Source organism: Phyllostomus hastatus, unplaced genomic scaffold (assembly GCF_019186645.2).
Source record: "Phyllostomus hastatus isolate PE091 unplaced genomic scaffold, TTU_PhHast_1.1 phas_contig_551, whole genome shotgun sequence".
Lineage (NCBI taxonomy): Eukaryota > Metazoa > Chordata > Mammalia > Chiroptera > Phyllostomidae > Phyllostomus > Phyllostomus hastatus.
In genome coordinates this window covers 9,769,476-9,793,382 of record NW_025333909.1, presented here as the reverse complement: position 1 = coordinate 9,793,382, position 23,907 = coordinate 9,769,476, and the positions used below count along the sequence as shown (strand labels likewise).

The window sequence follows — 23,907 nt, the reverse complement described above, 5'->3', positions numbered from 1 at the left end:
AGGGAAAAGTCTACAATCTGCAGAGTTTGCATCCTAGCCTGTTTAGGAGGAGATCTGGTTTCAGTGCCACCTCTCTCTGAAAGAGGGACAGCAAGCACATCGCAGCTGAGTTGATGGACGGCATAGGTAGGTAGGAGGAGGGAGCAAGTTTAGTCCTCTGGAGTCTCCTGCGACTCCTGTGTGGTACAGACGTCCCTTAGAAGTTCCTCAAGGAGATGGTGGTGTTGTGGGGCCACTCATCATCACAGAGCCTGAGGGGCGCAGAGTAGTGGATCCTCAGAAAGATGATAGTGATTACCAAACAAAAATTGAAATCCTGGATTTTACCTATTGGGGACAATCAATATGAAAACAATCAATTCAAGCTGCATTTCACAATATAAAGCCACACACTCTATAACCAGAAGAAATAGATTTTATTTAAATTCAATCTGTCAAAGTACAAATGTTTTTGTACAACGTATGTTGCTCTTTTTTTAAAACTTAGCATGTAATAGTACATTTTATAAGCATGTCTCTGCATTTTTCTTGTTGGTTTCACATAGCTACCATACAAAGCCTGTTTAAAAGAACATATAGCAGAAATTCTGAAATTGTATATTTATTTGAAAAGTTACTTTCATGAAGAAGTCTTTTTCAACATTTTATCTTAAATATTTTTATAATGGGATAAATGCAAATAAAAATTTAAAGGTAAAGGACTATCGAACTAACCTTTTTTGTTATTTTTTTAATTAAAAAATGTTTATTGTAGTGTGAACATCCTTAACATTTTCTACTAGATGGCTATAACATTGACAGAAAAGCATGTGTTGTTACATAAAAGGTAAATACAGAAATAACCATGGATGTCAAACGTTTTGATGTTTCCATGTGTTAATACTGTAGAACACGTTCTCAATTTCACCGCACTTTAAAAACTGATTTTGAAAACGTTAAACTTAATGGTGGGTGTTGACAGCAGTCACAGAACTGTTTTGAAGGGAGTATTACTTTCTTACAACTGAGGCCCTGACACTCTCAGCCGAGGTCACAGTTTGTATCAATGTGATAAATATTCACCCTATCATTGTACAGATTGTGCAGATGAAAGTACAGCCACGTTTTACTTGTCACACAGCTAACAAGACAACATGTTAAGGGACACCAGATTTATCTGTGTGCTTTGAAAGATGGAACTGTGAAAGAGTAAATCTGTGAACATTTTAACATTCTGTGATCATCGTAAGAAATTATACCAGTGAGTTTTTCATCAGTTTTTTTCCTTCACCAACATAGTGAAAGGTTTCCTATTAATAGATGTGAGGTATTACTAAGCCATTTGGGATATTGTTTGAATAAGGGAATGATGCCTTACTGAAAATCAGACCTTATATTGTAAGCTTTAGAGGTTCTCTTTTATTTTAGTTATGTTCCAGATAATAGAGTACCTGTTTTTTTTTTTCAAAATAGAAACTATTTTTAGTTTCTCAGACTCTTGACTTAAAAAGTTATAATGCTTTTATAACCTTTCATAGCTTGGCCACTGTTAATTCCCTTTAAATATTTTTAAGCAATGAGGCTAGACTTAGAGAAGTCGATTTCCATGTATACTACCAGCTGTAACGACACATATGCTTAACACTATATGTAATTCACGTTTAAAGTTTGTTTTGCCTTCACAAATGAGAGCAATCAGAACTACACATTAAAATAACATAAGGATTTTCATCTTTGACTACTAATTGAAGCAAATAACATGTTTTTTTCTTCTCTTCTTCCTACTCTACTTCTGAAAGTGATCCAGTTCTCCTCCCTTCGATGAGATAGCTCTAGGGTAGCTTCACGACCACGACACAAGCGCCAGCTCTTCCGATGTTAACAGGAACTTCCTGACACAAAAAACAAATGCAGAAAAGAAATGATATTTGAATGAATTCTGTGATTGGCATAATATAGCACGTTGGAGTTGATCAAGCCTTCAGCTACTGTGGTGTGACCTTTGCTGTGCAAAAAAACAAGAGAAAACATAACCCAGATAACAGTCCAGTGTGGTAGAAAAAAACATAGTCCTTACAAGATGCGATATTAAGTTTCACCTCTCCTGTAATTTTTTCTCACTTGAAAAATTACAGCTGACAATAGTTATCCTTCAAGGTTTTGTTCGAGTTAAGTTCAAGGTGAAAGGATAATAAATGAAAATAATTTGGCACATAGTGTTTATAATTCCATTATTTGTTAGTTCGTTTTCACTCCTTCCAACATCACGCAATGAAACAGTGAAAAGCCAGAAATAGAATCGAAGACACTTAGGCCCTGGTCTACAATTTTCAGGAAAGTAATCTGCACCAGTTTAACAGTCATTTTGATGATTGTATTTGACCTAACTCCTTGTTTGCTAGAATGTTTGCTTCCATTTCTAGCTGGTCCTAAGCAGTGATACTACCGACAGGGCAGAATTTGAATGATTCCAAGGGTTCTAATAAATCACATTGTTGAAGGAAAGAAGAGATGGAAACCCATTATCAGCTATAATTGCATGAATGTGTATTTATCTAGAATAGTAACCAGCTCACTATGTAGAATACAGGACATTAAGAAGTCAGTATAAGGGAAGTTAGACATGAAATACAACGTTTGCCTCTTTATGGAAATGGTGAAGAGTTACTCATATTTTCATCTTTATTAACCCATAATTGAAGTAAAAGAAACACCAGTAGATATTTTGCAATCAGTCTACAGCTATCATTGAAAAAACCCGTCAAAAGCTTCTATTTTGCATTGGACATCCTGAAAAAGTCCTTTCAGTGCTCCATCTCATTCTGTCCTTGTCATTTCTTCTGTTACATGCCCAATACTCTGGAGAGGATTCAATTGCAGCCTCTTAACTGTGCACTGAACTCCTCGAATGACTGATTAAAAGTTACGACTATGGAAGTTCATACAATGTCCATAAGGAGAAGATAGAATGATTTCTCTCCTTGGGTGCCTGCTGATAAGAAGGGGCAGGTTTTGGGGATGGGTATTGCTCTTTGGTTCCCAAGTCATTAATACATACATAGGGCGCTGGCCAGACAGAACAGCTCTTGAGTTACTGAAGCTGATTCACTATTCTGTGACATAACTGATAAGACAAAGTCAGGGATTGGTCTGGCCCCATTCATATACGTAATGATGGATCTTGCTAATGATCAATTAGATCAACTAGTAATATTCTATCACACAGATAAAGCGCGTACTACACATTTCATGAAAACAATCTGGTTAGACCCTAAAGAGGAAGAGAATGGAATTAATTCCAAACATAGATAAATGCATTTTAGATAAACCAGAAATGTTCCGAGTTGAACACTTTTATTAAGAGTACCTGTTTCCATTCATCGTTCTGTGCATCATATGATTCAACGGTATTCAAATAAGAATGTCCGTCGTATCCCCCAACCACAAAGAGTTTGTCTCCCAGGGCGCACACGGCAACAGCATCCCGCGGAACACTCAGAGGCGCCACAGTTGACCAGGAGTCACGTTTGGGATCATACCTTAGGGGGTTGGGAATACAATGTACAGGAGAAGTCCAATCGTGTTCAAATGAAAAATAATACGTTTTTATAATGGGTATACGTCTCTAATATAAAGGATTAAAATACCTTATAAATAACAAGTATAGTCTGACTAATAAATGTAAAGGATAGTGCATGACAAAAACCTCTTCAGCTACCACAGGTCACGCAAAGCATAGCAAAAATGCCTTTTTGCAAAAACACCATGCATTAGTTTGGTCAGTACTCAGATTCCCTATGAGGAAATCTCACTTATTAGCATCTTAACATTATGTAAAAAAATGCTCCCTCTCATTATGCTGTTGGGAGAGCTTACGTTTTTCTCTTTTTCTCTGTAGATCAACACTATACATTCAGATGCTTGATTGTGTTTATATGAGAGCTCACATTGTAAGTAAATCTCAGTATAATTGCTGTTTAGTTTTATAGAATGTTGCATTCTGGTTTTAATACTATTTGTGGTTAGAATGACCATAGTCTGTATTTTTCTCCTATGAGAGTTCCTATTTATCTTCATGGGAGCCTAGGATTTTTTCCATCCTAATCTGGAGTTAACTCTTTATACTCAAACATTTCTCTAAGCAAAAGGAAAGATAATTCAGTAAGTAATATTAATTAAAATGTTCTCCAGGAATTCTGTCCTACAATTTAAATCCTATTTAAAAAAAATACATAACTAAAATCTAATGAAGTGAACAATGAAAGAAAAGTCATACAATTGTACATGGAAATACTCTCATTTTATATGGACCTATTTGTAAAATCCAATGATAAAGAATTATTTTACAAAAAAACCACATCAATTTATTAGCCTGTACTGATTTCCTTATATTTCTATTACTTCTCTTATGTTTTTTAACAGATTTTATTTATTTATTTTTAGAGAGAGGGAAAGGAAGGGAGAAAGAGAGGGAGAGAAACATTGATGTTTGGTTGCCTCTCATGTGCCCCCTACTGGAGACCTGGCCTGCATCCCAGGCACGTGCCCTGACTGGGAATCAAACCAGCGATCCTTTGGTTCACAGGCCAGCACTCAATCCACTGAGCCACACCAGCTAGGACTCTTATTTATGTTTTTAATCTTTTTAATCACATTCTAAATCATCTGATCCCAGCTTCTATTTGAACTTGGCTTCATACCCAGTAATATTTTTAATAATGTCTGAGATCATCAATAATTAAGATAAGCTCAATATCCAGTGCATATTGTTGAGTGTCACATGGCATATAGCCTTAACTTTTGATGTTCTAATAAATCCCGGAACCAGAAAATCCATAGCTGTATGCTTAGCTAAGTTGAACCTTCAACACAATTACCATTGAGGCTACAGTCAGCATAAGAGCACACACACATTTGAACAGTGAGCCAAGGCTCATAAAAAGATATCCTGAGAGATTTGCAACCAAAACCCAAGACTGTCATGCTTGGGCATGATAATTAATACAAAAATACCACTAATGTTAATTTGATCTTGATACTGCTTGATTAAAAAGAGGGGAATGTTGAGTCTTTTGCAGAAAAAAATTCGTAATGTGGTTACCATCTGTAAAGAAACATGGGAGAAGTTATTAAAGAAAAAATTAATCCCTGCGTCACTTTCAAATTAAAATAGCATCATGTCTCTCTATTGTTGTTTCTCCTTTGCTTGTCTATCTCTCCTTACTTTGGAGATTTTATACACACACACACGCACATATCTTTTGCCAATGTATAATATAGTGGAACTGAAATGGAGCCTGAAGTAAAAGGATGCGTTTTAAACTTCTTCCCCCACTAAGAGAAATTAAAGATGACTTGCTTGACTTCTTTGCTTTAGTTTTTTCAACCACATTTTAGAAACAGTAATCCCTGACCTAACCAAGATAGGTTTATGTAATGATTTAAGAAACAGTTCATTTGAATGATTATCTTTTTTATTTTTAAAGATTTTATTTATTTATTTTTAGAGAGGGAAGGGAGGGAAATAGAAAGAGAGATAGAAACATCCATGTGCGGTTGCTGGGGGTCATGGCCTGCAACCCACACATGTATTCTGACTGGGAATCGAACCTACGACACTTTGGTTCGCAGCCCAAGCTCAATCCACTGAGCTACGCCAGCCAGGTGAATGAATTATCTTAATTGGATGAGACGCCTAAGCTACTGGGCAGGACAATATGATTCCACAGAGTGTGCAGCTTGGATTGACTTTCTACCAACAAGCCTATCTTACGTCTCTACAGGTATAGAAGTTAAGTTGTAGAAAACTGAGTTTTCTTGTGATTCTTCTGCATAACAATACAGATGAATTTTGCTTTATAGAGAGAGAATTAATCTTTACCATGTAGCAACGATGACCCTCAGATGACATTATATTCCCTATAGGATGTTCAGTACCTTTGCAACCATTAACAATTTTTCCGTCTACATAATTGTCTACATGTTGTTTCTTCTAAAACTTTGTTGAACTGGTTTTAACATCTTATGGGTTACTTCATTAATTAATGATTTATGTAAAATCTTTGACATATTAGTTTTATATTTGTATGAAGGATAGACCACATGTTAAACCTCAAACCAAGTCTTGAATACATTCAACAAGGTTGAAAACATGCCATGTCTTTTCAAAATGGAATTAAACTATAAATCAACAGCAGAAGGAAAACTAGAATCTATAAATATATGGAAAAGAAAAAACACATGTTTAAACAACCAATGATTTGGGTTGTGTTTTCCCCTAGACCTGATACCCCCTCCATCTATTCGTATGTTTACAAACTACAAATTCTACTTACTCCATGACTTTCTTCGTTTTTTTTTGTTTCTATTTTTTTTAATTCTATTTTAATCATTGTTCAAGTACAGTTTTCTCCCACTTACTCCCATTCCATGGCTTTCTTCTGAAGACACCATCACGTGCTGATCTCTGTCTTGTGAATTCTAATAACCATACCGACTGTAAATTTGTCATTTGGTCTTCCAATAATATTATTTGACTATTATGTTTGCATGCACATTTTCTATCTTGAAGGGAATATATCTTGAAGGGGAAATGATACAACTACAAAGTCATATGACTGACACATTTTTAACAAACTTAGCATACTTTATTCATTTACGTGAATGTTTCCCATTAAAAGAAATTACCTTTGGGAAATTAAATAATGCAATGGACTCATTTTTCACAACATTATTAACACCTCCCTTAGGAAATTAGTTCTTTGTAATATGTGGTGGTGTCTTTATCTTTTGATGATTGATTTGAATTTTCATACAGTAAAGTTATTTTGATTTGAGCTGGTAAATAGGTTGAGAGATACTGCTCGGCATAAAATTTCTTTATTCTTATATCCCTTTGTCTTTTTAAGATTTTACTTATTTATTTTTAGAGAGAGAGGAAGGGAAGGAGAAAGAGAGGGAGAGAAACATTGATGTGTGGTTGCCTCTCATGTGCTCCCTACTGGGGGCCTGGCCTGCAACCCAGGCATGTGCCCTGACTGGGAATCAAACCTGCGACGCTTTGGTTCACAGCCCAAGCTCAATCCACTGAGCCACACTAGCCAGGGCTGTCTTATTATTTCATAAGGTGACTATCAGACAATAAAACAGCATATTCTTTCTCATACGTTTCTTTTGACGGATCTGAAACACATAAGGAGGTGGATTTCTTCAGAATATTTTGACACTAAAGGTAAATATGCAATTTTACAAAGGATTGATTCTCTGAAAGGATTAAAACTTACTTGGAAAACAACTTCTGGCAATCTAAACATAGTTCTCAATCCTGAAATAAATAACCAAATACATACATACATAAATAAAACAAAATCTTTTTACCGTTCCACGCAGTCAGAAAGCCTGGAGCAGTGGTTGGAAGCGGGGGCATCGTGACCACCGATAACATACAGGAACCCATTGTACGTTGCAACCCCCACACCTCCGCGTCTTTTGGACATTGGAGCGCATAGACTCCACTTGTTAGTGTGTGGGTCAAAGTATTCCATTGATTTCAGACAGGAACTTCCGTCGCGTCCACCAATAGCATACAGCCTAGGAAAAAAAAAAACAGACACACACACACACGCAATTTCCAATTCATACATAGAATGAAGTTGAAAGAGCCTTGTACAAAGCATTTTAGGTTCTTGGCTATACAGGGTGGGGCGCAGAAATAAACCCTCCCCATTATAGTCGATTAGTATTTGACAAAAGAAGCAAGAGCACACGATAGAGCAAAGACAGTGTCTTCAATAAATGCTTTTAGGACAATTGAACAGGTATGTGCAAAAATATGATACTAGACTGATATACCACATACAAGAATAAACTCAAGATGGATAAAAGACTTAAGTCTTTGCAAAACTATAAAAATCTTAGAAGAAAACACAGGCACTAAGATCTCAGACATCATGAACAACAATACTTTTGCCCATATATCCCCTAGGGCAAGGGAAACAAAGGGAAAAATAAACAAATGGGACCATATCACATTAAAAAGCTTCTCTGCAGCAAAGGAAACCATCCTTGAAATGAAAAGGGAACCCAATCATTGTGCGGGAGAATATATTTGCCAATGATACATCTGATAAGGGTTTAATGTCCAAAATATAAAAAGAACTTATACAACTCAACACAAGAAAGACAAAGTCCAATTAGATAATGGGCGAACCATGTGAATAGACACTTCTCCAAAGAGGATATATCGATGGCCAATAGTCAGGTGAAAAGATGTCCAAAGTCACTAATCAGAGAGATGCAAATTAAAACCATAATGAGATACCGCTTCACACCGATCAGAATGGCCATCATTAACAGATCAACAAACAACAAGTGCTGGCGAGGTTGTAGAGAAAAGGGAACCCTAGTGCACTGTTGGGGGGAATGCAGACTAGTGCAGCCACTGTGGAAAGCAGTATGGATGTCCCTCAAAAAATTAAAAATAGAACTTACTACCTTTTGACTCAGTGATCCCTGATCCCACTTCTGGAAATATACCCTAAGAGTCCTGCAACACCAATCCCAAACAATATACGCACCACTATGTTCACTGCAGTGTTATTTACAATTGCCAGGATCTGGAAACAGCTCAAGTGCCCATCGGTAGATGAGTGGATCAAAAAGCTGTGGTACATTTACATCATGGGATGGTACTCAACCATAAAAAGAAGGAAATCTTATCTTTTGTGACTGCATGGATGTACCTGGAGACTATTATGCTATGTAAAATAAGCAAGTCAGAGAAAGACAAATACCATATGATTTTATATTTAGTATCAAATGAACAAAATAAAGTGCAAGCAAAATAAAAACAGCTGTGGGCACATGGAACAGACTGATAGCTGTCAGAGGCATGGGTGGGACAGAGCGGGGACTGGATGAAAGGAGGGGAAGGGGTCAGCCACGGAACACACATGCACGACACGGACACAGAGTGCAGTGTGGGAATGGCCAGAGGGGAGGGGGTGGTGGCTGGGTGGAGGTGGGCAAATGGGGATGTCCCATGGAAAATGACATTCAGATAAGAGGCATTATACCTCATTAAAAGCTGAAAATGAGAAAAAAAAGCTAGGATGTTTGCAAGGACCAACTCTAGCAACCTTACAATGTGTCTACGTTCAATCGCCTAGCATTAGAATCGATGTTGTTTTTATGAGCTCTTTTATTTAGTAAAAACATACATTTGTCCGTAGGAACATGTTAACTTGATAAATGACTAAGGGAATAGAATCGAACCTAGAAACCAATTTTTTCCTGAGAAATATATATTAGCTATGACATTTCTCCCATAAACTTAAAAATGTCAATTCTCTTGATGAGCAATATTTTAACCTAATTTGCATTTAATTCTGCATCAGTAAAGAGGATAAACATTTACTCAGCCATATGTCTACCACTGCCATTCATATTCAGTGTGAACAACAGCAAAACAAAGTGAAAATAATCAAGTTGGATTATTTCGGCCTGTTCTGCTAATGGTGATGATAGGTAGCAGATTGCTACCGAGTCACCTGATAGTCTTCAGGTCAGGGTAGAGATAACCAGATTTCAGACTATTCTAAGCTCTAAGATACTGTAAGTCTAGGTTCCCTCCTAACTGTAGACATTTCCTACTTTTCTTGCATAAGGTGCTAAAATCAATCTTAGCCTATTGACGTGAAGAGGCATTGGCTTGATACATGGTCACTACATACATACAAGGCTCCTGCCACTGACCCATCCTGATGTCCGAATTTATTATCATTCAAGCCCTTCCTATATGTTGGACATTGTCTCCAGAGGTCTCTTGCCAGAAAGCACATATAATTAAGAAGTTCTTTTTTTTTTTTACTTTTAAAAAAGATTTTATTTATTTATTTTTAGAGAGGGGAGGGAGGGAGAGAAAGAGAGAGACATCAATGTGTGGTTGCTGGGGGCTGTGGCCTGCAACCCAGGCATGTACCCTGACTGGGAATCGAACCTGTGACGCTTTGGTTCACAGCCCCACACTCAATCCACTGAGCTATGCCAGCCAAGGCTAAGAAGTCAAGTTCTTAACAACCTCTAACTTCATTGGGTTTTAAGATCTTAGCTTCCTCTTATAAGGAAGTGATCAGGAAGAGGGAAAGATCCAGAATGATGGGACTAGATGTCATCATGGAGTTGGAGACTCTTAATACTCAAGAGAGTATGTGGTAAAGAACCAACTAAAACGTACCGTATTACAAATACACGCCAAAATTCTGGTAAGTCAAGAATAAGTTAAGTGATAAGTGGAAGCTTCTTGAGGGGAAAACGGGGACTGGTTTGAAGCCAGAAGTGCTTCTCAAATTTAATGGCCACACAGCTCCCTTGAGGACCTTGTTGAAATGCCCATTCTAATTCAGTAGGTCTAGGATTCAGCTTTTCTATATGGATCTCAGGTAATACTGACGCTCCTAGTCACAGGACCACATTTGAACAGCACGGGACTATGGCATATTTAATTCAATATTCATTCTAGGCAAGTATTGGGTTGGCCGAAAATCTATGTTGTTTTCCGTAACATAGAAGACGCATTTTCCATTTTCACCAGTAACTTGATTGATTTGGATATTTAGTATGATTTTGAGTATGTGGGCCATCTCCTGCTATTGGCTTTTAGTGGGGAGAGGCCGGGGTGCTGCCAAACATCTTACAAAGCATAAGACAGCCCCACAGCAAGAGAATTATTTAGCCAAAATGTCAATAGTGCCATGAAACTTGGCAAATCACTTCTGATTGATTTGATCAGTCACAACACCTTCTCCATACACTGCACAAATCTTTTTTGGGGTTTCAGTTGCATTTCTCCCTTTCTTGAAATAGTAAAGCATAATATGCCAAAAATGTTGCGTACCTTCTTCCATCTTCAATATTAAAATGGCTGCACAAAAGCCCCCCAATTTGGCAAGTTTTTAAATGCATGCTGATATGATAGCTGTCACAATACAATCTAACAAAATTGTTTCAAGTGAAGTCAAGGACAAGTAAGCACTACTAGCACCATCGTATGGAAAAAGTGTAACAGACTTTTTGGCCAAGACGCTATTTCCATCATAGCAAAGGGAGGAGTCCCACCAAGGCCTTATTGATACCTACGATACTGTGGTCACTGGGAATGCTTACTGGTTGCTGGGTCACATCGCTTAAATGCTGTAGCACATGAGCTAGGAGCCAAGCCCACGCATGCGTTGGTTTACTCACTTGTTGTTCAATGCAACAACGCCCACTGTACTCCTAGGAGTGGACATACTGGCCACGTAATTCCACTGACGGCCTTCAGGGTCCCATCTTTCTACAGTGTTTAGGTAGCTCCATCCGTCATGCCCGCCAACAGCGTACATTGGTCCTTCCAGTGTGGCTACGCCTAAAGGGTGAAAAACAGCATGAGGGTGCCCCTAGGTATGACACATATAATGGCTATTCTTTCATTATGCAAGCAACTAAGTGTTTAAGATTTGTTTTTGTTTTTTAAAAAAGATTTTATTTATTTTTACAGAGGGGAAGGGAAGGAGCAAGAGAGGGAAGAAAACATCAATGTGTGGTTGTCTCTCTTGCGCTTCCTACTGGGGACCTTGCCCATGTAACCCAGGCATGTGCCCTGGCTGGGAATCGAACTGGCAACCCTTTGGTTCTCAGGCCAGCACTCAATCCTTGGAGCCACACCAGCCAGGGCTGGTTTTTGTTTTTGTTTTTTTCTTTATTAAATGATTTTGTGTACTCATGGATAATTTACTGATCTTGATATGAAACTAAATACAGTCTTGTATCCCTAGGAAATTTTCGGGCATAGTTACCATTATTATAGGAGGGTATCATTTTGTAACATTGAAGTCAAAGGACGTAGTTGAACACAGCATTTCCGGGGATGTGATAGAAAAAGGGAAGCTGATGTTTTTCTGGCGTAATTTCTTTTTTTTTAAAAGATTTTATTTATTTATTTTTAGAGAGGGAAGGGAGGGAGGGAAAGGGAGAGAAAGAGAGAGAGAAACATCAATGTGCGGTTGCTGGGGGTTATGGCCTGCAACCCAGGAATGTACCCTGGCTGGGAATCGAGCCTGGGACACTTTGGTTCCCAGCCCGCGCTCAATCCACTGAGCTATGCCAGCCAGGGCTCTGGTGTAATTTCAATGGCATTTTTTGAACATAAGGAAGATGAGCTATGTATGACGCGGACTCTTAGATAAATGTTAGTAGGCTAATTGTGGCAGGTCTTTCTAATCTCTGCTTTTTATGATAATGATAAAAAAAGGTTCTTGAGAGATAACTAAATAGACAGGGTTTTTGAGTAATTAGACATTTGTTCTATTAGAGACTATAAATATCCCCTTTCTGTTTGTCGTCTGCTCTAGGAATGCACGTAATTTTTCCTCCACCCTCCTCCGCATCTCAGCGAGCCTCAGGTCTATCCTCATCAACTATCCAACTTCTTTGGTAACATCAATAGATTGAAAAACTTGATCTGATTTCTCTGTGAGATAACTTTCTAACCTGAGTCTAGGAATGACTGACACAAGGGAGCTGAAGATATAGTTCATATTGTCTGCCGTTTACCACTTGACATAGATCATTTATCAGATAATTTGAGACAAATGATAGCAGACCTAGATCTGCTACTTTTAGCAGTATAACCCTTAATTCTCCAAATAGGGAAATGATTCTGTTTTAAACAAACTACGATATTGAAAATGCATGAAGAATGGCATGAGCAACACAGAAGTAACCTGAGAGATAATGAGGAGAATCAAATTTACCCACTGTTCCAGAAGTCCAGAACTTCCTTAAAGTTCTTTGGAACCTCCGCCTTACATGTAACTCAGAGCTGTGCTCAACACCAAAGGGGTTTCTCTAAATATCCCTGCCTTTGAACCGAGTCGTAAGGCTTTTTGCAGAAATACAGATTTGCCTATGAGAAGAAGGGACCTGATCCCTCTGACTGGAAGCAGTGTCTCTCCGTCATCAAGTGCTCTTTTCACTAAACTGAGTTCGGAAGATGTCTTTATTACAGTTTGTGTTCCTCAAGAACGTAATCCTTCTGCACGTGTTTATCCTTTGTAAAGTGGGACCCCTTGAAATACCAGTGGAATGCCAGTAGGATTAGCAAGCATCTAATTCTGAAAAGAGAAAACAGTTTGAAAGGCTTTTACCACGTGCTTAGACATTTTCACGAAGGGGTTTGCTGCATCCCCAAGACGTGCAGCTGAATTATTTTTTGTTTGGTACTCTTTGTGTGTTTTTTTAAGACTTCATTTATTTATTTTAGACAGAGGGGAAGGGAGGGAGAAAGCGGGAAACATCAATGTGTGGTTGCTTCTCGCACGCCCCCTTCTGTGGACCTAGCCCGCAACCCAGGCGTGTGCCCTGACTGGGAATCGAACTGGCAACCCTTTGGTTTGCAGGCCGGCGCTCAGTCTACTGAGCCACACCAGCCAGGGCTGAATTTATTTTTTCCATATCTCTATTAACTATGTATTCCTCAGATACCATATAACACAGGTGGCAAACACAATGCCTGCAGGCCGAACCCGGCCCTCCACCTTGTTTTATCCGGCCTGGCACCTTGTTTCTACCCAGTGGCGGCACCGAGCTCCTTGCCCCTAGTTAAGGAACGGTTACATTTACACAGTGCTAAAGTTACATTCGGCCCTTCAAAAGTAACCTCAAGGCTGACGGGACCCCCGGTGAAAATGAGTTTGACACCCGTGCCTTAGGGACATCCAGCTCTTACCTAAGCCGTGCCTATGGGTTGACATGGGAGGCATCACAGTCCAGATTTTTCCAACTGGATTAAAGCACTCCACAGTATTCAACGTTTTCAAACCATCTCTGCCTCCCACGACATACAGCTTATTGTCAATGACTGCAACTCCAAACTGAAGCCTGCGGCTACTCATGGTGCCGATATGTAGCCAGCTATTGGTCCTGAGGTCGTATTTTTCGATCGTAGTGGTACCTGCGAGAGGAATATTGAACAATGGTAAAAACCAATCGTACAAAATGAATTGGCATCATTTACATCCTATTTGCATACCTGTACTTTAGCATGGAATCTGTTATTGCGATAAAAATGAAAGTAGTCCAGGTGATTCTCCAACCTGGCAGGCAATCGGAGGGTGATATTTTACCACTCCTAGATCCAAATGAAAGACTCAGAAAGAAATAGTTTATTTAATATGTATGGGTTATACATTCATAATGGCTTCTTTGGCTACCAGAAGTACTAATACAGGTGTCAAACGTCCTATTTGACAAAAGAAAATTATCTTAGAAGCTATTACTGACTGTCTATCCATCCATTATGATTTTCATTACCTATGGCTATTCAATATATTAATCATGCCTTTTCATTTTATTCCGCTTTGTGTATGTGTACCTCCGTGTTGACTTAAATAGAAATGACTGAAGAAAGAGGAAGGAAACTTGCTTTTAAATGGGCCTTTGTTGTTCATTCACAATATTTCATGATGGCAACACAAAGGATTATAATTAAGAATATGTATTATTTATGAGAATGAAAAATATAATTCAAAGGTACCGTCTCCTTCATTTGTTAATCAGTGTTCCTTTTCTACTCAATTACTGGAATACCAAGTTTACTGCTATAGTATATTGTCACTGTTATCACAGTAAATTGTCACTACTTCACAATACATTGGTCACTTTTGTTGGCAATGCGTTTTATCAGTCGTTCACAATAGCTGCTGCTATTTTCTTTAGGAAAAGTTGATTTTGCAGGGAAGTTTCTGTCTAAAAACTAAGATGGAAAATGAAAAATTATTATTTACATGTGTAGAGTACCTACGACAGCGTGTAACAGGTGTAGATAATTTCATCCCAATTTTAAAGTCAGCCATAAGAATAAAAAAACACTTTTCAGTTTTGTTCTTCTAATGGGAGATTTGTGGAGAAAATATAACCCATTGGTTATAGCGAAAATATAGTTAACCTCTGAAGTGTAGTTACTGGCCAGCTGTAATTGTATGATATGGGGTCATATTAAGTCAAAATATAAACAGGGTGTATGTTCTATCTATGGTTTCTTCTGAGAGGTTTTCTGTGTATTTTGCATTAGTGGAAACAGTATTTCTTTCTTTTCTCTAATTCTAAATATTTTATGATGAATGATGCACTGTGTGTATTTGTCTCAAGAGTTTTATTTTTTATTATTATTTATTTTTAGAGATGGAAGGGAGGGAGAAAGAGAGGGAGAGAGAAACATCAATGTGTGGTTGCTGGGGGTCATGGCCTGCAACCCAGGCATGTGCCCTGACTGGGAATCGAACCTGTGATGCTTTGGTTCGCAGCCCACACTCAATCCACTGAGCTACGCCAGCCAGGGCGTCTCTGTTTTAATGAGCACTTTTTTGCTTTGTTTTGTTTGATCCTTTGTTTGGTTTTTATGTTTACAGTGAAAATAGAAGTGAAACCATGTAGTATTTGTCTTTTTCTGTCTGATTTATAAAACAGTGAAAATAGAAGTGAAACCATGTAGTATTTGTCTTTTTCTGTCTGATTTATTACCATTTTTATAACACATTCACCTATGCAATGTTAACTTAAACAGGAACCTGTAAAAGTAACAAAACCAAAAAACATAAAAACCAAACAGATAAAGAGAAAATTTTCCATAACTCACTTTGCAGGTTAGGCTTTTAAAAAAATCAGGAACTAAGGAAAACTATGCTTGCATGTTGTATTTAGTCCTTTTCTAATGTAAATATGAAACAAGATGCATGGTAAACGGCTGTTATTATTCATTCTGTTCAACAAAATGCAATAACATATCAAGTTTCCAGACTCAAAAGTTAATTATAGGACCTCACTGTATTTGTTATTTTCTGAAGAACATTAGTTCTGTGAAGATACTCTAGTACTTTGGAAATAACTGCATTTATAAACTCATGTTTTATAGTTTTATGATTATTAGCATAGATCTTATATAGTTTTCCAATTTCCAGTTGTATATACCCCCCAAAAAATCAGTTTTTGTAACATAGAACTTTGACTCTTGCATCATTTTCTACTGTGTCAAATGACATTTATTTGTGTAATTTGACAAATTTTAAGTGGACTGGTTTTATTTCCTACATGGTCAACTCTTAATTGCAAAATCCCTGCCTCACTTTTTTGGCAGCATGGGACTATCGACTGAGAAATAGTGTAAAAAAGGTAGAGCTAGCCCTGGCTGGCGTAGCTCAGTGGATTGAGCGCGGGCTGCGAACCAAAGCGTCGCAGGTTCGATTCCCAGTCAGGGCACATGCCTGGGTTGCAGGCCATGACCCCCAGCAACCACACGTTGATGTTTCTCTCTCTCTCTCCGTCTTTCTCCCTTCCTTCCCTCTCTAAAAATAAATACATAAAATCTTAAAAAAAAAAAAGGTAGAGTTATAGAAACATTTGTTCTAAGAAGGGTTCAGGGTAGGTATGTTGGCCTCAGAAACTGTTCCCTACTCCATTTGATAAAATTCTTATGTATAACCCCCACTTTTTTCCAGGTTTGAATTTCTGATCTTGTTATCAATAATTCAAGGTTCTTTTTAGCGGGTGTTTGAGCATCTAACAGGAAGTTGACAGCAATGAGTTAGGTGCCGATCTTCCATTACCTTTCGTAGAATCCATGCCTCCCACAGCGTAAAGCGCCCCCACAGTTGATTTTCTGGGCTTCGTCCGAGGGCTTTGCATCATGGGTCTTCTCTCGGGTAAGAGGTGATACTTCATAGCTTCTATCAGGAGTTTCTGACATTCAAGATCACCGGTAAACATGGCGCTATTTTCAAGATCTGCCAGTAACTGAAAAGTAATGATACATGGTGTATGAAGCGAAGAGCTCACCATTCGAAAGAATGTACTTGCGCTTATATAACTTTGGAGAAAATTCACGCAAATTCAAATGTAGAAATGTTGTTATCTAATATTGTAACTTATTGGTAACATTTTTTGTTCACTTATGGCATGTAGTTAGAGAAGCAGTCTTGTTTTTGGTGGATTTAGAGGGGATAGGACCAACGTGCCCAGTTAAAATAAAACAGTATCACCCATAATAGGCTGCATCTTTATCATCAAATCACCTCTGGGAAGTATTTTGAGAGTAGGTCTTTTTTTTTTTTCCCATCTTTGCATGTAACTGTGTACACCAGTAAAGTGCTTGTGTTAGTCATGCCAATATATCGGCACAAACAGACTAGTGATCCTTTCTAACCATGACTCGCCAGCAGTCAATAAGACGCTATTGAATGGGAAAAGAACTAGGTCAAGTCTTTTTCTTGAGATGAGTCGACAAGTTAAGGGTTTGTTTCGGAACTTTGTCAAAGGTCATTTAGATTAATTTCTTTGAGTGTTGGGCCCACGATGTCATAGGGAGAAAGAGCCAGCAACTGGTGGGAATGGAGGTTATGTGTTTGGGCTGGATATTTCCCCTCATTCCAGCGAAGTCAGAGAAGTTCCAACTAAGCATTTTCCTGAAAGAATGCCGTATAGACCTCGGGCATCGTGAAGTTAAAGGTACCTAATCTTTTATTAACAGTGCATCTTAAATTTTTGCATGTCTTAAAATCATCTGGAAAACTTGCTGAAACAGAGATTCCTTGGTGTCACCCCCAGAAATTGTCTTGCTTGCTCTGTGATAGAGACAGGCTGAGTTTCTCACAAGTCCCCAGGCTTAGAGAATCTGATCAATCAAATAGACCATCTCACAAGTACACATGCATTCACACAAATTGCTAAAGTTTTTGAGCTTGGCTCTGAAATGCCATATAGACTTTAATGTTTCTTCTCTTGATGTTACTGTTGTCTTGCCCTTGGATTAAACACCCCTGCTGGAGAGACTGCGCTGTAGCCTCACGGAGTTTCACATACTAACATTCAGTGAGTTGGCTCAATCCTGCGTCTCATTTAATGGTGTTTGTTTTTAGAATCATTTTTAGCCCTGGCTGGCATAGCTCAGTGGATTGAGCACGGGCTGGGAACCAAAGCGTCCCAGGTTCGATTCCCAGCCAGGGCACATGCCTGGGTTGCAGGCCATGGCCCCCAGCAACTGCACATGGATGTCTCTGTCTCTCTCTCTCTCCCTCTCTCTCTCTCTCTCCCTCCCTCCCCTCCCTAAAAATAAATAAATAAAATCTTAAAAAATATATATTAAAAAAATCATTTTTACTATAATCCTTCAGCATCCATGATGGGGATGCCATTAGGACGGTGCTTTAGCCAGCAGGGGTGTCCGCCTGTGGCCCATGGGTCGCATGTGACCCAGGATGACTGTGAATGCGGACCAACACAAAACTGTAAATTTACTTAGAACATGATGAGATGTTTTTGTGATTATGTGTCCAGTGTATTTAATGTGCGGCCCAAGACAGCTCTTCCTCTTCAAGTGTGGCCCAGAGATACGAAAAAGTTGGACACCCCTGCTTTAGTGCCTCTGAAACTACTAGAGTATTCTTTCCATCACAAGAACTAAATTACCCAGGTTAGTAGCTGTTATCCAGAATCTAACTCCCTTCTAGAGTCTTCTCTTTTACTGATTATTCTTGCCTGGCCTACAAAGGGGGCGGGGAAAGACGAAGTGAGCCTACTCATTTTTCCTGCCTGTTACGTGGGATGTTTGGTGAGAGGAAACCGAAACTCATGAGTACGCCGCCCTTGGGGATTATCGGTAGTTTTTTTCATGTTTCCTCTCTCCCCATCATTAATATTGCTAATTGAAGGCTGCATATATTCCTCTGCAAAACAAATCCTGTGCACCGCAGTGACCAGAAATCCTCTGAATAAAAGAAAAGGAGAAAGCTCAGGAGTGGACTACTGTGTAGTGGGCGTGTGAATTGTAATCACGCCGCCGGGGGATTCCCATACCTGCGGAGGAAGCAACGGCAGTCTGATGTAAGACAGCAGCATGGCGAGGTCCTGCTGCCTAGCCTGGACGTCGTGCCCCACCCACTGCATCAGAGCGTGGAAAATGGTTTCTTCATCGGGCACGTTGATATCGTCACTGCACAGAAGTTTGGAGATTTCATTAGCTGGAAGCAGGAGGAATTCTTGGTTCTTGATCACCTCGATGAAGTGTTCCTAGAGAAGAAACGGCATCTACTGAAACCTGGTTACTTTAGAACCTTCTTAACAATGTAAGTGCATCAAAGAAGTCACCCGTGTATAATGAGCATCCTTATTTTTCTCTGAAAAAAATGGGCAAAAAAAAGTGCGCCTTATACACAGCAAAATACGGTATGTTTGCTAGCGGAGGGTCTGGCCTCGATGTTGCTGGCTGCTGGCTGCTGGTGACTGCTGAAGGTGAAATGGTTAAAATGAGGTTACTCTTCAAATAAGAAAATGGCATCTCTATCAAGAGGAGATTCTGTGTCAAGAAACCCCTTTCTTTTTCATCGACGAGAAGCAACTCCTCTTCCATTACAGCTTTACCGTGAGACTGCGGCAGTTCCGTCGCCTCTTCAGGCTCCACTGCTAATCCTCGTTCTCTGGCTACGTCCACCTCGTCCTCTGTTACTTCCCCCACCGAAGTCCTCAGCCCCTCGAAGTTACACCATGAGGGCTGGGATTAGCTTCTTCCACACTCTTAATTTGATCTTTTGACTTCTTCCCAGGAATCAGCCCATGTGGAGACCTACTCAGTGGCTAATGTGGGTCCTATACAGCCAATCAAACTGTAGTATGCATTGGAGAAAGTTAAGACATGATTAAAGTGGTTTATTCAATGGGCATATTTAAATATAGCCAGCAATTAGGATTTTTGATAGACTTTCTTCTAGGCTGCTTGATGAGACTATTGAAAATTAGTAAATTATAGCCCTGGCTGGCATAGCTCAGTGGATTGAGCGCGGGCTGCAAATCAAAGTGTCGCAGGTTCGATTCCCAGTCAGGGTACATGCCTGGGTTGCAGGCCACGGCCCCCAGCAACCGTACATTGATGTTTCTCCCTCTTTCTCCCTCCCTTCCCTCTCTGAAAATAAATACATAAAATCTTAAAAAAAAAAAGAAAATTAGTAAATTAGTGTAAATAAAAAATGTAGTAGTTAAAATTGTCTACAATAAGGCATTGCAATATCCAGTACTACATAGAAATATTTATTTCAGCTTTAAGGTTAATTTTAGATTGTTTTACTTCACAATTACTTTGCTCCTAATTTCAAGGTAAACACTTTCTTTTATGCACCCACTCAAGAGAATTTTTTTGCACCTTTCTTTGGCATGCTTTTCTTTTTTTTAAGATTTTATTTATTTATTTCTTAGAGAGGGAAGGGAGGGAGAGAGAGGGAGAAACATCAGTGTACGGTTGCTGGGGGTCGTGGCCTACAACCCAAGCATGTACCCTGACTGGGAATCGAACCTGCGACACTTTGGTTCGCAGCCCGCGCTCAATCCACTGAGCTACACCAGCCAGGGTGGCATGCTTTCTTTAAATCTACACTTACATGGTTGTAAAACTTATCAAATAAAGGTACCACATTTGCTGAATTTTTTATCAATGCAGACTACTGCTTATATGATTATGGTGGTTAATATTATGTATCAGCTTGACTGAGTTAGGGACTGTCTCGACTTTTGGCCAAACATTACTGTGGACGTGTGTGGGATGGTATTTTTGGGTGAGGCCCAGACACATTAGGGAGAGTAGTTTGTTTTATGGAGTCTATGATTCAAACAACTGTAATGAAATCGCTCAATGACTTGCATTTGATACTATCAATGCAGTAATGCAGTATTATAAAAGCATCTTTGTATCAAGAACTTGACCTGTTTTACTGCATATATAACAGATGCTAAAATAACTAAAGAAGAGGGATGCACATCCTGCTTTAAAACTCACTCACATAATAGGAAAAGGAAGAGAAGTTGATCTTGAGCAACAACAAGCACAAAAAATTCAAGCTGTTTATCGGCATGTGTTTTGTCTGCAAAAGTGAGATACCAGAGAGGAAACTGTTAATACTTAGTTCAAGAATTTAAGTAATTTAACAGGAAGCTTTTATGGTAGAATTAATGTTTAAACTATATAACTGCTGCTATTATAGATTCTATGGCCTTTTGCTTAGGGTACAGTAATATAAATAGCAGAACTAAATGGCATACGTTAAAATTCCAATCCATTAGAATATGATTCTCCACATAATGGCATTGTTTCAGGAATATGTTTGAAACTTCAAATTTTCAACATTGACCAAGGATGGAAAGAAGAGGGAAGAACTTTTACAATAAATTTTGACAGAATTCAAATATTGAAACCTTGGAAATTTTAAGGTGTGTATAAAACTCTAGAAAAATAATCTTTATTTATGTACATCTCAAACCTAAAATTGTCATGTTAATTTTGTTATTTTGAAGTATGTTTTTCTCTGCTGCTCACTTTTAAGCTTGCATTTTACTATTGAATCTTAAATAACTGTAGCAATTTTCTTAGCTTGAAATATTTACCTTTTGATTGGGTTTCACAGAAAGATCCATCTCTTGTGTTGTTCACTGCTTTAGGGGTTCAAAAGTGGATCTTATTCTTTGCATCTGGGATTTATTAGCATTAATGCTAAGGGTATGTTTAATATCCCTTGTCTACTTTTTTTTTTAAGATTTTATTTATTTATTTTTAGGGAGAGAAGGGGGAAAGAGAGAGAGAGAGAGAGAAACATCAATGTGCGGTTGCTGGGGGTTATGGCCTGCAACCCAGGCATGTACCCTGGCTGGGAATCGAACCTGGGACACTTTGGTTCCCAGCCTGCGCTCAATCCACTGAGCTACGCCAGCCAGGGCTCCCTTGTCTACTTTTTCTTGCCTCACTACAGATGATCTATGATTCATGTCACTGTTACTTGTCTGACTAAACAGTTCTATTCCATGCAACTTTCAAAGAACACATATGAGCTCTGGCTGGTGTGGCTCAGTGGGTTGAGTGCCGGCCTGTGAACCAAAGGGTTGCCAGTTCGATTCCCAGTCAGGGCACATGCCTGGGTTGCTAGCAAGCCAGGTCCCCAGTAGGGGGCACGAAAGAGGCAACCACATATTTATGCTTCTCTCCCTCTCTCTCTCCCTCCTCTCCGCTCTCTCTAAAAATAAGTAGATAAAATGTTTAAAGAAATAAAACAACTTTTTAGTTTCAAAAATGAGAAAGTTGCTTGAGTACAGTTCACCCAAATGTTTTAATCCAATGTCTATTATGTGAATGTCATTTGTTAACTGACGTTCTAAAAATTTTAAAAAATAGAACTACAGTATGATCCAGAAACCCCATAATTTGTTAGTTTATATTGCTTTTAAATTTTATCACAGCGCTATAATATTTACTTGGAAAAGTTTTATACACACACATACACACGTAGACTTATACTCACATATAAGGAGAACAAATCAGTAAGTTAGATATTGGGTTAATATGCTATTACTGCAAATTAATGTGAATCAGTTGCTTTTACCATTGTGTACTTATGTGCCACGCTCAGGAGCTCCGCGCAACCCTGGGCATCTCCGAATGACCGGATCCCTAAGCAGTTCGAGGGATGGAGCTGCTTTATGAGGAAATTGGAGCAGACTTCAATGACTTGAGTCAGCTGCAGGAGACAGGCCGCGGCCAGCAAATTTTCAATCGTATCTTCCTTCAGTTGGAGGACACCTAGATGGGTTGAAAAAGTAGAGGATGATTACATGTCCATAAAGTAAGACCCAGATATGCTAGTTCATTGAAATGCACCATTTCTGTCATTAGCGAACCTGTGTCTTCTCGGGTACAGGAATGGTCCTTGGAAGGCAACATATGTGAGAGAGTCTGTATAAACACTAGTAAGATGGCTGGTGGGAGTGAGACTATGTTATCAAACACGACTCTATCAAATGAACATTGAGTACTATCATTGCAAAAGGAGCAACTTGTTATTTATCATCTTAGGCTTGCATCTAAATCTTGTATCAAAAATTGTTCACATTATGGTTCAAGAGCATTATGTGATAGTGTGTAAGACTAATGTAATCAGCCATACAGGTACCTGTCATTTGTGTGGAAAAATATCTTTGCTGAATAAGAACATTGAGCTTCTATGTTTATTTTGTCATCTGAATTTATTAGCTGAGAATGATAACTTTTACCAAATGTTATGGCTAGAATTGATGCGTGACACTATTTCAAAAGAAAGAAATTGTTGCCAAGAGTCCTCAAAGACAAAATTGCTTCTTATATGATTATTTTGTTAGGTATAAAAAATCGGCTCAGTTTAGAAAATAATCTGTAAAAATTTTTTTAAAATGAGATCAGGGCAATTAAATGGTTTCCTTTATATTGAAATATTTGTGTTCTTTTGGAGCAAATAGTATTGATTAGTTATTGCAAATGGTATGTCATTTTGATAAGTTGCTGTGACTTTTTTATGTAAGCCAAACTATAGGTAAGTTATAAAGAATGGTATTGCATATGGATTTTATAAATTATGTTATGTGGCCTTGAAAAATACCTTAGTATGGATTCAATATGTTGCAAAAGCATAAAGAAAAGGGTAATACATACTGTGAGATGTTCTATATTTAGTTAGTCTCTAAAATATGTTGCAAAGGGGTCCAGTCCATCAGCAGACTTTCTTGTCCTGGATTTTGAAAGAACAGTCCTGCCTATACCTTATTGAGGCCCAGAGAAGCATGAACTATTCTCAGATTCAGATGTAAAGATCCATTTGCTACCGACATTGAACTTTGGCCTGGTTATTAAGAATATTAATTTCTAAGTAAATGAAATTCCTAGAAGAAAACATAACCAAAAAGCTCCTTGACATTGGCCTTGGCAATGATTCCTTGCATAAGACACCAAAGCATAAGAAACAAAAGCTAAAATAAACTAAAGAGCTTCTGCACAGCAAAGAAAACAAAAAATAAACTGAAAAAGGAATTGACAGAAGGAGATATAGTATT

At 38.5% G+C, this 23,907-nt stretch overlaps 1 protein-coding gene across 2 annotated transcripts in view; it reads right to left on the bottom strand.

Annotated features, from left to right (window-relative positions):
* Positions 1 to 409: 409 nt before the first annotated feature.
* KLHL4 (kelch like family member 4) overlaps positions 410 to 23,907 on the bottom strand; it is a 49,468-nt gene continuing 25,970 nt past the window's right edge. For both annotated transcript variants that reach the window (XM_045847410.1, XM_045847409.1), the window contains 8 exons: positions 22,428 to 22,624; positions 18,865 to 19,077; positions 16,620 to 16,806; positions 13,745 to 13,969; positions 11,221 to 11,383; positions 7,357 to 7,569; positions 3,347 to 3,518; positions 410 to 1,871 (listed from right to left, as the gene is read on the bottom strand). In XM_045847410.1, the coding sequence (XP_045703366.1) occupies positions 1,812 to 1,871; positions 3,347 to 3,518; positions 7,357 to 7,569; positions 11,221 to 11,383; positions 13,745 to 13,969; positions 16,620 to 16,806; positions 18,865 to 19,077; positions 22,428 to 22,624 (1,430 nt within the window). In that variant the 3' untranslated portion in view covers positions 410 to 1,811. The remainder of the gene's footprint in view (positions 1,872 to 3,346; positions 3,519 to 7,356; positions 7,570 to 11,220; positions 11,384 to 13,744; positions 13,970 to 16,619; positions 16,807 to 18,864; positions 19,078 to 22,427; positions 22,625 to 23,907) is intronic.